This window comes from Sesamum indicum, linkage group LG11, assembly GCF_000512975.1.
Source record: "Sesamum indicum cultivar Zhongzhi No. 13 linkage group LG11, S_indicum_v1.0, whole genome shotgun sequence".
Lineage (NCBI taxonomy): Eukaryota > Viridiplantae > Streptophyta > Magnoliopsida > Lamiales > Pedaliaceae > Sesamum > Sesamum indicum.
In genome coordinates, this window is record NC_026155.1 from 5,492,074 (window position 1) to 5,507,570 (window position 15,497).

Below are 15,497 nucleotides of genomic sequence, written 5' to 3' on the forward strand. Positions count from 1 at the left end.
AAACTAAACTTACTTGATGGCTCGGTGAGTCGCCCGAATATGACCATTGTAGAAGTTAATCCTTCCGTTGTCATTAATAGCAACTTCGATAACGTTATTACCGTCCTTCATACCTAGGAATTTAATATAAAAGAAATTAAATCAAACATCCTCCAATACAAAATTTCCTTTTTATACATTAAATGTTATAGCTTAACAATTATGATAAATTCATATTATCAATCACAATTAAATAAAATCAGTACAAAAAATTTATATTTTAATCACAATTAATCAATATTTGTATATATAAATTTTAGATAGGTAAACTTACTTTAGTCATCAACATTTGAAAACTTTTGCTATATTTTTTTATTTAAAATTTTTTGACTAACATACTTATTTTGTTACTTATGTTCTAATTTCAGAATTCTTTTGAAAATTTTTGCTATATTTTTTTATTTAAACTTTTTTGTTCTAACTTAATTATTCAAGTGCTCTTTTATTTGAAATTTTTTTAATTTCATTGAATTCATAATAAGCAGATTTATACATCATCGATCAACTTATATCTAAATAATTGACGAATGATATATTCTTCTAATTATAGTCTTCTAATTACTACAACTGATATTCTTTTTTTACTTACAAAAATAATGGTAAATAGTTGTTACATAGTCTGTAGTTAATTAATATTACCATAATTTTCTATTTTTTATCATAGTAATTTTTTAGTTTTTTAAGAGGTGGTTATAGTAATTAACCCTAACAAAAAGTCACATTTCTTCTGATTATATATGATGAGGGTTGATTTGCGATATGCCCTTAGCGCCATCCATAAACGACTGCTGGCATTACCAAATTCAAACCAGATCCTATATATGGTAATGATCAGTTAAGTGGCGGGATTAGCAGATCGGATCGCGGATTCTTAGCCACCAGCGCGATCCTGGCATATTATCTACAATCTATTGCTTGATTGGAGGGCTCAGAAGGCATACGCGCCTGACACGTGGCAAGCAATATATAGAAGGTTTTAACTGTATAAATAAAAGGAGATTCCAATAATAAAGGTAATTTTGATTCTTTAATATTCCTAGATTTTCCTGCCTAAGATTCTTCCCAATGCCATTCTAACTTGAGCGTTGGAGCACCTTCGTCGGGCTACGACCCGACTAGTTAACGTGTTTTCTGTTCCACAGGTTCTCCTCTTGAAGATTGGGGACGATATGTGATCGAATATATGATTTCGTACCTCATCAATATATATATATATATATATGTGATCGAATATATGATTTCGTACCTCATCAATATATATATATATATGTAGAATACCACTGTAGAAGAACGCTTTAATTTACCAGTTTCTGTTATATAAATGGTTGGATTCTTGTATCTCTCCTTGGTGTAGACCAGAAGATCATGAAGTCCTTTCGGATAATCATCGAAATAGCTCACTGCAGTCTGAAATTATGAGGTTGACATATTATAAAAATTAATCCGACAACATAATTTATCAACGACTTATAAGAAATCTAGATGACAACTTACAGGTGTGCCGATGTTTAGACCATTGGCTTGAGCTGTCAAACAATTCAGAAAACATAACATCAAAGTTTTGCAGGAATCATTATATCAAAGTGTGTCTAGACCACAATTAAGATTGAAGTCCCATAAAAATATAATATTTATTTATTATAGGTTTGAGTTCAAAGTCATAGGTTTGAGTTTCACCAAACATATAAATATTTATTTCATTTTATGTAAAATTTAATATAATTTATTTTATTATTCTTAATTATACTAATGTCAAAACTTACTTGAAAGACTGGCCCTATTATTCGTTGAGCTGCTAGCATTTATGCTGCTACCGTTTCCACTATAGACAACGTGTTTTACAAAATTCGCCTTAAAATAATTAATTCCCACATAATCAAAGGATCCTTTGACCAATGTCTCCTCCTCCTTTGTGAATTTTGGCAATCGATCTCTCACAATGGATCTCATGATTGTTGGATAATCCCCATAAACTATAGGGTGCATAAACCTACAAATTAAAAAAAAAAAAAAGAATTTTCAATGCTGGAAATTACTAAACTTGGTTTCAATTTTTGACAATTGACAATTCAAATTTTGTTATATATACTCACCATCCATACATAAAATCGAGAGCTCGTTGTGCTGCTCTAACGTCGAGTCTGCTGCTTGAATATGGTACAAACCAATTACTTACTAGTACAATTCCTATGTCTTCCTTTTGAATTGCCTGCAACACAAATACCGACAACTTTTAGATTAATCAAGAACTTTAAATTCAGGACACGTGGAATAATGAATCAAGTATATTAGGTTTATATAATTGAGATCATCATGAGTTTGAATTTCTCGATATAAATAAATATTATTTTTGTTTTATATGAATTTGATATACTTCATTATTTAATTGTTGTTTACGTATAATGTTTTGAGAAATTTACCGTTGGAACTAAGATTTTATTAACAAACAAACTAAATGTGGTGTTTATATGATGCCTCTGATTTAACTCGACTCATTTAAACTCTTATCATGCAATTACCATTTGTACCTGCACAGAATTGTTTTATGCATGAAATGAGAATAATTAACCTGATATTTCTCCCTATATAGTTTGACAGCTGTTGCGTGGGCAAGAAGTAGATTATGACCGACGATATAAGGTTCAGTTGTTGAATCCCCTTCTGCACAGATAGCCCTGTTGGAGCATCTCCTAGGGGCTGCGTTGCCATTGGGGCTTCCATCATAGCCAACAAGGGCGAATACATACGGCTCATTAAGTGTCGCCCAATGCTTAACACGATCCCCAAACTCCTTGAAGCAAAGCTTCGCAAAATCTTTATAATCATCACTGCCACCATAATACATAATAATTGGTTCTTCTTTTATTCTAACGCATGTATTATTTTAATGGTAATTATATGTAATTTTGACTTACACAATGCGAGGACTTAGAAACCCTAAGTACTCATCCTCTAAGGCTTGGGGAACGTCCCAGTGAAATATGGTCACAAAAGGGGTTATACCTGTCCATTTATTTCAAGTGACAAACAAACAAGAAAACTTAAGAATATGGAGTTCGACAAATAATTTAAGAAGACAAGACATATGAATTTAGTCACCATTTGCAAGAAGCTCATTGATGACATTGTTGTAAAAGTCGATTCCTTTCTGGTTCACTCCCCCACTTAACTTTCCACCTGCAGGGTATATTATATTGAGTATATATGTAAGAATAAAATTGTGACAATAAGATCAAGAGACACTACAAGAAAATAGGGTACTAGATACGGGGTTTGATTAAATTTTTTTTTTCAAAAAAAATAGTTTCCATATCTTAATTGTAGGACATTTTTTTAATTTATTAGTCTTAAATCTTATTTGTTTCTTAAAAAAAATTAAAATATTTGGATGAATTAATTTATTGCTTTCTTTCAAGAAAAGAATAGTGACAATAATAACAATATTTTCTGATCTTACGAGGTAATACTCGCGACCAAGAAATGGATATTTTGAAAGCATCGAATCCGATATCCTTTAGCAACTTCACATCCTCCTGCCGCATCATATTTTCACTAACAATTAATAATCAAAAAAGTGGGAGAAAATTCAAACGCAAGATGAATCGATTAAACTTATTTACATGTGAAAAAAGAATAAATTTTATAAATTCACATATCTTATAAAATGTTGCATTTTATTTTTAAAAATAAAATTTTAAAGTATTTGACCATATTATTATAAAAGAAAATATCTATCGTACAAATTTTTGAATACTCAAATTTATCCTTAAATTCATTTCTTATCATATTTTTTTTTCCTTCATCTTACATCATAGTTTTTTTGACTACTGATATTCATAAATAACTTTCTCTTTGATCACTTAATTTTTCAATGGTTTTTTATTTAGACACATTTAAAGATAAAATATGTAAGCAGTTATGATAACTCTCTTTTATTAAATTAAATAAACAAATAATATAATAATCAAGTACTGATACTGCTTTGTCAAAGACAGATTTATTTAGAATCCAAAAACTACCTTGTACCGATGATAGAAGTCGACCGCCACGTCACCGTTGCTGCGGTCAGCGGTTCTCTCTGTAAACTTGTCAAGTTATATTACTTACAATCTTACATATTAAACTGTTCAACTAAAAATAACAAAAGGAAAGAAAAGAAAGGGCATTATAGATTATATAACTTTAACTTTTAGATGCCAAAAAAAAAAAAAAAAAAGAAATGCAATACATAGAACTTGTTGTCTAAAAATCATAAACAATAAAACTAATTTTGGTAAGCAAAATGTGGATAGACTATAATATGGGAAAGTTTAGTTTGGGTCCACTCGGCTAAATCTAAATTAATATATAGTAAGTGTAATACATTTATCGTATGATTGGTGTACAGTTCAAAGAAAGTGGACAATCACATAGCAAGTGATTGGATTGATTCAGTAAAATCTGGTCCGAGAGAAAGAATTTTTTTCTATAATATATTCTTATAATTTTTCCTTCCACAAATAACTATCTCTTTACTTAGTTAATTACATCAATATATTTTTTATTCGAGTACATTCAAAATTAATTTATTCTATAAAATTTGGATAATTATTCATTTTATATTTTTTCTATTCCATTTACTTTAAAAATATAATAAAACATGTAAATCATGCGTACACATCAATTATACTTAAATGATTAGTTCTAATAATGTGTATGCACGTATTATAGTATTTAGTCAATTGTGAATGAAATATCATTCCGTCCATGTCATGTACTGATCATGTCATGATATATATAATCACTGGTAACTGAAACAAATATAATATTTAATTATAAAAAAATATTAGAATTAAAAAAATATCGCCATATTAAATAATTATTGGTTATGGGCAGACAATATTTATTAAATATGATTTTTGTGAGTATGACTAAATCGTTTGTCATGGCTAAGTGCCACAGCGAATACTTTTTGTCATTATAAATTAAGTTTTTACATCGATTTTAATTTCATCGTGATTAATAATATAGTCCTTTACCACAATTTTTAATTTATAGAAATTAAAATTTTGACAATAATAAATTTTCTTCTGGTGAATACAACCAGAAGTATTTGCGATCACTATTCTTCCATCACATCACATTGAAATATATTTTGAGATGCTATATTTGAATTGACGAAATTAATATTTCAAAATTCTTGGTGCAAATCCTTTAGATTTATAAGAGTTTCAAGAAAGGAAAAATTGTGCGTCACAAAAATGAACCTGGAAATTGGTGGGCGTAAGTGTCCCATATACTTGGTGCTTTCCCATCTTCAAACGCAGCGCCTTCATACTACCAAACAATTAAACCAAACAGAAAGATCAGATATAAAACCGAAAGGTTTGCATGAATCAAAAAATTTAGGGTTTATTGGACGTAAAACAAAGGGTAAAATGTTTTTCTAGTTCCTATAAAATAAGGATAGATTGTTTTTTTGTGCCACGACTATGGCAGGTGACATTTTTAGTCCCATAAAATTCAATTTCACGTCCTTTTAGTCCCAAGAAATATGATTTTAAGCCTTTTTAATCCAAACAATGCCTTTTTAGTCCCAAGAACCACAACGTACGTGACTATTTGGAACTAAAAATACGCAATTATGAGTTTTAGGGACTAAAAGCGACACCTGTCATAATTGTAGTACCAAAGTATATTCTGTCCTTATTTTATGGAACTAAAAAAGCATTTTGTCTTGAAACAAATGCAAGTCAAAGAGAAAGTAATGCAGACGGAGATGTTTAATTACTTGATAAGCAGACGAGGAAGCTTTGTAGAGTGATGCAGCCGCGTTGAGCTGCCATGGCTTTGCTTGTTTCAAGATGCCAGTGAGAGTTTCATTTGATGATCCCTTATATGGACGTGGAGATGCCTTTTTTATTTTTAAAATATTTTTGTAATTTAGTAATTATCTATGCATCACGTTGTTAAGTTCTTGACGAAACGGGGCAAATTCTTCATTTTTTAAGCCAACAGACTTCCTAAGGCCCTAATCTATTTTTTCCCAACAAATTAAATAAGATATCCCATTGCTCGGTAATGATAGCATTCACGTGTTTCAGCCTTACCACTTCTTTGTCAATTTTATGTATTAAATAAAAAAATATGTATGTGATGTTGAATCATTATTTTTGTTAAGAAAAATATTTGAAAAAAATGTAAAAGAATTTAATAGTGGGTAATATATATAATTTTAGGGTAGTAATTTACCCTCTATGATATTAAAAATGAGCACATTACCCCCTTATAAAAAATAAATAGCAATTTATCCATTTTATTTTTTAAACTGAAGCAGTTTACCTCCTTATACAGGGAGGTAAATGCTTCATTTTAGAAAACATACGGAGGTAAATTATTATATTTTAAAAAATATAAAAAGATAAATTGCTATTTATTTTTTCATAAGGGGGTAATTTTGCTCATTTACGATATCACAAGGGGATTGCTTGCATTTTTTGCAATGATTTTATAAGGCCTATTGGTTCGCAAATATATTTTAAAAGATTTTAAAAAATAAAAGTATATGTAATTCATATTCTATAAAGATATTTTAGTCAATTTATCATAAAAATTGAATAAAAACATAACAAAGGAATTACGAAATTAACACATTAATAAACGGATGTTAAAATTATAAGGATACTTATTATTTTTTGAACAGTGAAAACAGAATTATGCTAAATTTTACGGAATGAGAGTATGATTTACCCATTAATTTACTCATACCGTTCGGTCTTAATTAGAATGAACAGTTCTCACTTTGGAATTTAATGAGTTTTGTTTAAAATAGAATCAATCGTTACGTTGTTATATTATTATTTTAAAACAATTGGTCCGTACATCTTTAATAAAAAGCAAAGTATTAAAAGCAGTGACTTTCAACAAATTCCAATAATGTCAGAAAAATATTCACAAAATAAAAAGATGTTTTTTTAGTATAATTAATTACAATAATTAAATGAAGAAAATCGTGTCGAATAGTAATTAACATTAAATGTAAATTATTATTTCTGCAAATGAGGTTATAATATGAAGGTATGTTAGAAATATGGAGTAACCTGTTGTTGGAAAATATGAAGGTATGTTAGAAATAGCAAGCCATGAAATTTTAGTTGCAGGTGTTGCAGCACGAGAAAACAGAAGTATGACTTTGGGGTTAAGTTTCCTCGAAAATCATAAACCTTGAGCAAGGAAAGGTAACGGAATGGAATTCAGTTTTGATGGTGTTACCATAAGGATTGAATGACGAGTCCTTTTTTCATATACATATCTGTTGGTATGTTGTATGATCAATATAAGATAGAGTATTTTGCAGTTTATATTGATTCATGATCAAGAATTTGCACGGAAAAACCTGGAGTTTTTCCTAAGGAAGCAAGGGAAACCTTACCCGTTATTGCAGAAAGAGATTTTTCACAAAAAATCCTGATACTGAATAAGGGAATACGAGAAGCCAAAATCATGATTGAAGGAGCATTTAGATCACTCTGGTTTAAGGTAAAAACACCTCCTATTTACTTTCATGATACAGGTGCCGATATCTTGCTAGGTAATAATTTCATTCAAAGATTTGCAAGATATATGCAGGATAATAAAAGGAATCTGGTAATTTTTACTACTAACTGTGGTAGTGAGATACAAATGTTGCGAAGAGAAAAAACATTTAACAGATAATGCCAATAAATTTTCGCAGCAAACATGATGATTTTGATGCCAGATTAACTCATCCAAAGATGCAAGATAAGAGAAAATTTGGTAAAGTCCTTGTCTTTCAGGCAACAGGGACTCGTAGACAGCGATAGCTTCTATAAGGAATCCGAAGAGGAAATTATGTACCTTAAAGAAGCACTACGTACTAGAAATGAAATCGCTAGTTATCAACGAAGAAAGCAGGCCTTGTCTTGAGAATGTCAAGAGGCTCATCCAGAGGAACTTCAGTGAAAGCCCTCTGGCATGGTGGGATAGGAACAAGATCGAAACTACTTTGAATGTCAAAGATGAATGCAAGTACGAGTATGTTCGATACAAACATATCCAAATGAACATGGAGAATAAGAAGGATATGCATATGATAATCAAAGAACATATCAGTCATGGACTCATTGAACCTGGAGTCTCCACCAACAGTAGCTTTGGATTTCTTGTAAGAAACCATGGACTAAGAGAGGTAAACCCATGTTGGTTATTAACTATCAAGGCATTAATAAAATATTAGAGTTTGATGGTTATTATATTCCTAGTCGAGAACACTTAATTGATTGCAATAAAGGGGCAAAAGTGTTTTCTAAATTTGATTGCAAATCGGGTTTTTATCAGATTAGGATAGAGAGTGAATCAAAGAAATTTACTGCATTCTCCACACCACAATTACAATATATCTGGAATGTGCTTCCAATTGGTTTTGCTAGTGCACCCCTGATATTTCAAAGAAAAATGAATAATCATTTTAAGGATTATTTCAAATTCATGTTTGTCTATATTGACAACATATTGATTACATTTAAAAATATGAAAGAGCATATAAACATCTAGAAATATTTTCTGATGCATGCTATAAAGAAGGCTTAGTACTTTCTGAAAAGAAAGCCACTATAGCTGTCAATAAAATTGAATTTCTAAGAATTCTTATTGACGAAACAGGAATTGAGTTACAGGACCATATTGTGGAGAAAATCCACAATTTTCCAAACGTACTCAAGGACAAGAAGCATTTGCAGAGCTTCTTGGGAGTTGTTAGTTTTGCAGGTATCTTCATTAACGATCTTACAAGATACAAGAAGAATTTCCGACCATTTTTGAAAGAAACAGAAAGTTCAAAGTGGAAATGGGAAGAAATCCACACGAAAAGGGTTTGTAAGCTGAAACAGGTTTGCAGTAACCTGCCAAAACTTGCTATACCTCAAGACGAAGATGAATTGGTAGTCTACACAGACGCCAATGACTACAGATGGGGAACTGTGCTCATGAAGAAAACTACTACAGGGGAAGAACCTTGTACATACACAGGAGGGTTGTTCTCAGAACAACAAGCCAATGTTTAGCATATTAACGAGAAAAAATTCTTTGCGGTTTGGAAGGCTTTTAAGAAATGACCTTTATTTTTACTTGCTAAAGAATTTACATTAAAAGTTGATAATAGTAATGTTAAGGCTTTTTTAAAAAATAAATTAGAATCGAAAATAGAGAAAGCTCGTATTATTAGATGACAAGCTGAATGCCAATATTATTGTTATAAAATCTCATGAAAATGTTCTTGCAGATTTCCTGACGATAGATGGAGGCATCTGAAGCAACCTCCATCATGTTGAGACTCAGGAACCTTCGGAAAAACCTCGAGGAGCTTTACAAAAAGTTTGGATAGCTAGCTGTTAGTGCCCAAGTTGCCGGACAAATCCAAAGAGCTCATTTAGACACTATCCAGGTCGTAATAAGGAGTTTCTTACTAGCATCCACCTCGCTATTAAACGACTTACGAGAATCAATTCGAAAAGCGTCACCTTCGGGGATGACTCACGAGTTGAGGGAGCATGACCCAGAACATGCCTTTAGAGTGCATGGCTCTAAACCTGTAGTGTCGGATTCAAGTATCGATTGCACGAGGCCATCACCAAACTCTAGTGAAATGGCAACAATTGAGTCATAGGAAGTGCAAACTCCTGTAGGTTCAAGTCAACCAAACACCTCCGGGGTTAAGGAGGGAGAGATTGGGCTTAGGCCAATGACAGGCACCTCTAAGGCTAATACTAACGAATTGATATCTTTTTATGCTTGGCAGGAATATCAATGAATGTGGAAAAAATTAATTTTTCGCAAAGGAGTGAACCCAGACAAGACCATTATCGAAACATCCAGAAACTATAACAGAGTCTAGATGTTAGAAAGGTCGAAACCAGAAGATGTCCGAGAATGGTATGATTTTGGAGCTCTTGCTTCAGTTCATACTATGTCACCAAATTTTTCGGAGATTTCTAAACTTTCGGAGTGGATAAGTGGAGCAATCTTTGATTCTGGAGATAAAGTTCGTATCAATAGCTCCAGAAGTTAAAGAAAGGTGACATTCTGCAGATAAAATTCGTATCAATAGCTCCAGAAATTACAGAAAAGGGGTCTCATCCAGTATTCAATTTTATGAAGCTGCAGAGGCCAGATATGATAGCTTTCAACAAGATCAAAGCTTCCTCAGGAGAAGCTCCCTTAGTATCAGCCATTAGTGAAGATAGTATCTCCACCAGGAGAGCTTGGGAATTATGGGTTTGTCTCACAGAGATGGACAAAGTCAAGTATCCATTCAAGATTTTGTCAAATAAAGTGAATGGATCGTTTATGTTAAACTCCATTACAGGAAAAAGCACCGAGTTCGCAAAAATCTTATTTGAAAAGAAGACGATGTTAATTTGGAAAAATAAGCTGCCGGCAACTGAAGCAACAAGGATGAAGATATGTAACATGTTACATGTTGGGCAATGACATCATCATTTATGCCCTTGCTATGAAAAATAAGAGAAGCCCCTGTTTGGAACAAAAATTCGGGTCAAACAAAATAAACCCGAACCAAACCAGGACAAGGGAAAAAGAAATTTTTTTATAAAAAGAAGTAAAAATAAAAAAAAAGCAAGAATAAAATTGTTGGCAGAAAAAAGACAAAGGCCAGCAGTTAGCAAAGTGGAAATCATGTGAACCGACAAACCATTATGCCCAACAGCTGAAAATCACGAGGCGATGATGAATGCAATGACGTCATCACAAAACAAGTTTGAAGTCTGAATTTGAAGTCCGCGGACGCCAATAAATAAAGATGCAATGAAGCAGAAGGGGGACATCAGAAAAATTTCTCCTACTCTTCAAAGCATTAGAATTTTGAGTCTGTCCAATCATTTTAGAATTTTAATTCTTCAGTTTATGAGGGTTTCCCCAACAAGTCAAGTCCTCTACACCATGAGAGGCTAAACAGTTGTCTCCTCCAACGGAGGAATAATATTTATGCAAAATTTTCTATATTTCCTCAATAAAAATAAGGCTTCTGTTCAACTTGTTCGCCCAAAATTCTATTAAGTTCCTGCATTGGAGTCCCTTTTTTACGCCCTAAGGTAGGAAACGAAGTAGGGCTGTGCTGTTTTGTTACTGAAGGAGCTAAGTGCCTACGAACCATCTGCTGCGGTAGGGTGGTTGGAGAAAGTCCGTAAAATCGAGGACTTGGAGAACCCGAAAACAAAGCAGTCAAAGCAAGGTACGAATTTATGGGGTTTTAATTTATTTCGGAAGCATGTTGGGCCATTTTTTTAGCATTAAAATGGACTATTAGGCTTTATTACTAAAGAAGGGCAAAATGGTCATAAAATTGGCTGAAGAATTGAATTTAAGCAAAATGGAAAGATACAGGACTAAAACTGATATTGTCAAAGTTAAAGGACCAAAACGATTTTAGAGCATAAATAAAGGACTATTCGAATCTTTTTTCTTATATAATATTATCATTCATGATCTATAAAGGAATTTTAGTTATCACCACAAAAATTGGATGAAAATCTAACCAAAGGCAAATGGAATGAGATCGTTGTTAGGCAGATGTTATATCAGAGCATAGGAGAATATTTATAATTTTTTAAATAATAAAAAATATTTATAATCATGTCAAGCCTTCGAGACCGGAGGCAGCTACAATCTACCCTAAATCAAGTAACATCGAAAAATAGTTACTCTAACAGTTCATACATAATAAATAATATCCACATTTGTGCGCATTACATATCAGTATAATAGAAACACGGATATGAGGTCATAACTAACTCTTTAGACGCTACATACAGTACATAATATACCGAATATATGGATGATTAACATATATTAATTTTTTAAAATTAATATATGTCATTATAATTCAAAGAATATACCTATACAATGAGTTTAATTTAACCTCGTCAAAACCACATGTTTGGCGCATAGAACATTTTAAAATCGCCAGACATGATCCGAGCATTGTCCTTCTCTTGATTCTTCAATTATTTTGGTTCAACATGTTTTTATTAGAGCATGATCTTTTCTAACGAATTTCGACGATCAACTTTATTATCTGTAGTCTATAACATACATAATAAGTTAAAACAATAATTTAGAATTAATAAATCTAAACGTATTCACCAGTTCCACCCCTCGTACTTAATAAACTAGCAACGATGGCAAGCAATTGCAGCGTGCATAAATTTTTATTTGAATATAATGTACTTATATTGCTTGCATAAATCAACTATTATGTCATTTACATCACTTTTTTCAAATTCCATGAGATGAAGTTATAATAAAATAAAATAAAATAATTTTTACATCAAAATAATTTAAAAGAAAAAAGAATTATGTTCCGTGCGATGAAGTTATAATAAAACCATCAAATTTCACAAAGAAAGAAAGACAGCCCGATACCAATTTTTTTATTTCCACCAAATAAATCAAATTCAGCGGCTAGAAAATATAGAAAATTACACTAAATTAAAGGAAGTTTAGAATCTAAATAAAAAAAATATTAAAGGATTTCCAACCTACCATGTAGGCTCTAAGAAGGAAGTCAATCACCACATAAAAATATATAAACTTAGGTATATTATCGATATAAAAGATTTGGTATTGCGGTGGCACAGGCCGTTGTTTGTGAGTGCAAAAGATCTTTCTTTTTCATGTTAGTATAGATAGATAGTATAAATATATAGATGTGAATATGACTTTGAGTAGGGGTAGTTGAAAAATATATATGAGATATTTTTGGTAAACTAAAAAGTTGGTGTCGCGATGCATGTAACCACTCTTTGTCAGTAAAATGGAGTTTTTTTTTTCATTAGTACTAGCCGTTATGGCACGCCGTTTCTGCGTTTATATAATAAATAATTAGTTTATATTTTAAAATGTATTATACATAAAAATGAAATATATAAATCAAAATATAACATTTAAAAAAAACATATAATTAAATATAAGAAAATTAACTTAAATATATTATCAGTATAAAATTTTAGTGTTGCGGTGTCACAAATCGTTGTTTGTGAGTGAAAAAGATTTTTCTTTTTCATATTAACTAGCTGTCAAGGCACACCATCCCTGCGTGCAAATGATAAATAATATTTTATATTTTAAAATATATTATGAATAAAAAAAATATATAAATCAATAAATTATATTTTTAAAAAGAGAAAAAAAAGAAAGAAGGAAAGCAACAAAGAAAAGAAAGAAAATAAATAGAGGTATTATTGGTATAAAGATGAAATCGGTGTTGTGGTGTCATAACTATTATTTGTGAAAAAAAAGTTTTTTCCTTTTATATAGTATAGATAGATAAATGAAATATATTACGAACAAAAAAATATATAAAGCAATATATTGTATTTCTAAAAAACAAAAAAAAAAAAAAGAAAGAAAGCTATCAAAAAAAAGAAAATCAACCAAAGGGTATTATCGGTATAATAGTAAAATTGATATTGCGGTGTCATAACCGTCGTTTGTGAGAGAAAAAAGCATATTTTCTTTTTATATAGTATAAATATAGATAGATAGCATAATATATAGATGAGAATAGAATTTGAATAGTGGATATTTTTGGTAATCTAAAAAGTTGGTGTTGCAGTGTGAGTGATCGTTCTTTGAGGGTAAAAATGAAGTCTCTATTTTATTAGTACAAGCTATTGTGGTACGCTTGCCTATATATACTGAGTAATTTTTTACATACTTTAAAAATATATTAGAAATAATACTATAAATAAAAATAAAATATATAAATCAATACATTACATTAAAAATAAAAAGGAAGAAAGAAAGAAAAAACTTAATTTATTAATTAATATAAAATTTAGGAAGTCAGATAAATTAATTATTTTATCAGTTGAAGAACATTACTATCTACATAAAAAAAAAAAATTAATCACAATTTATAAGTGTAGAATAATTTTTCTTTTTATATAGTGGCACGCAACCTACGTGCCTAATTTTTTAATCAATACATTACATGATGTGTTTAATTTAACCTAGTCAAAATCATATGATTCGCGCATAGAATGCTTCAAGATGGCCGGTATGGTCCCAGCATTTTCTATTATTTTGGGGGGTTAAATGTAATTTAATTTCTATGTTAATCAAAAAGTGTAAAAAAAATTTTGTAAAAAAATAAAGTGCAATTTACTTTCTTATGATTTAAAAATTTATACAACTTTAACCTCCCTGTTTAAATTGACGGAGGGATTGTATCATTGTTTAGGCACTTTCTCATTAACACATAGGGGTAAATTGTATTTACAATATAATTTTTAAAATAATAATCATTGTCGAGGCTTTATTATTTTTCTGCATCATATGAAGTAGAAATTCAAAATAGATATTCAATTAAAAAAAAAGAAGGAAACTTTAATTTTTTTTTAAAAAAGAAATATAAAAGTATGGCAAAAATTCTACTTTTTAAATTTTAATAACTAGTCAAAACTAAGTATTTCTCAAAAGTCCCAAAAAATGAAGCAACATTTTTTTATTATCTTTTATTATTAAATTGTTATAATTAAATTACATTCTATTAAGCATAAATGTATTCCACGAGGAAAAAGCCAAAGTAAAAAAATAAAAGATAATTAAATTGACTGAATATATGAATTACGAAAATTATGTCAATAAAAAAATTAATCCTAACTAACTTAGACTAATTAATGAAATAGTGTATTCCACCTCTTAGGTGGGATACACTGAGAGTGTTTGCACGAGTTTTAAAAAAGAGTTTTTCAACTTTTGACTTCAATAAAGTATTATTAAGGTGTTAATTGGATGTCATCTTATACTTTTGAAATTACTTAAAAAAGCGCTTTTATGTCAAGGGTGCTTTTAACTAATTTGGCTTTTTTATTAATAAATTCAACTTTATTTTTTAATATTTTAACCTCATTTTAATATTATTAAATTAATTTTATCATTTTTATTTTATCTTTAAAATTGCATATTTAAAGTTAATATTAAAATTTTCAAATAGTCTATATAATTTACAATAATTGAATTTACACTTTCATATATTAAATATTTTAAAATTTTTATGTCTTATTTGCTATATTATCTAATTATATTATTCCTATATTATTAAGAAATACAAATTAAATGGCTATACTTAATTAATAAAATAATTTTTCTTTGCAATCATGCAAGTTTAATTATTATATATGAATCAACAATTATATTACTTAGTGGGAGCATTATTAAATATTTACTTTTTCTATTAATATTTTAAAAAAAATAAACATGAAATTTACTAGTTGAGAACAAATTTATTATTTTTTATGAAAAATTGACAAACAACAAGCGTAAATATAAGCAACAATAGTATCTTTTTAATACATAAAGATTATATATTCTCTTTGCATGAGAGTCCTATGTTCTCTCAGCATGAGAGTCCTACCAGCACCAAATCACTTCTTGTCCGT

At 30.0% G+C, this 15,497-nt stretch overlaps 1 protein-coding gene across 1 annotated transcript in view; it reads right to left on the reverse strand.

Annotated features, from left to right (window-relative positions):
* Window positions 1-15,497, reverse strand: part of LOC105173775 (beta-glucosidase 13-like) — a 55,545-nt gene that overhangs the window by 1,823 nt on the left and 38,225 nt on the right. The window contains exons 3-12 of the mRNA XM_020697651.1: window positions 4,059-4,117; window positions 3,497-3,572; window positions 3,139-3,216; window positions 2,955-3,042; window positions 2,609-2,867; window positions 2,133-2,248; window positions 1,803-2,029; window positions 1,534-1,565; window positions 1,344-1,446; window positions 14-113 (exon numbers count right to left, since the gene is read on the reverse strand). Of these exons, the coding sequence (XP_020553310.1) occupies window positions 14-113; window positions 1,344-1,446; window positions 1,534-1,565; window positions 1,803-2,029; window positions 2,133-2,248; window positions 2,609-2,867; window positions 2,955-3,042; window positions 3,139-3,216; window positions 3,497-3,572; window positions 4,059-4,117 (1,138 nt within the window). The remainder of the gene's footprint in view (window positions 1-13; window positions 114-1,343; window positions 1,447-1,533; window positions 1,566-1,802; window positions 2,030-2,132; window positions 2,249-2,608; window positions 2,868-2,954; window positions 3,043-3,138; window positions 3,217-3,496; window positions 3,573-4,058; window positions 4,118-15,497) is intronic.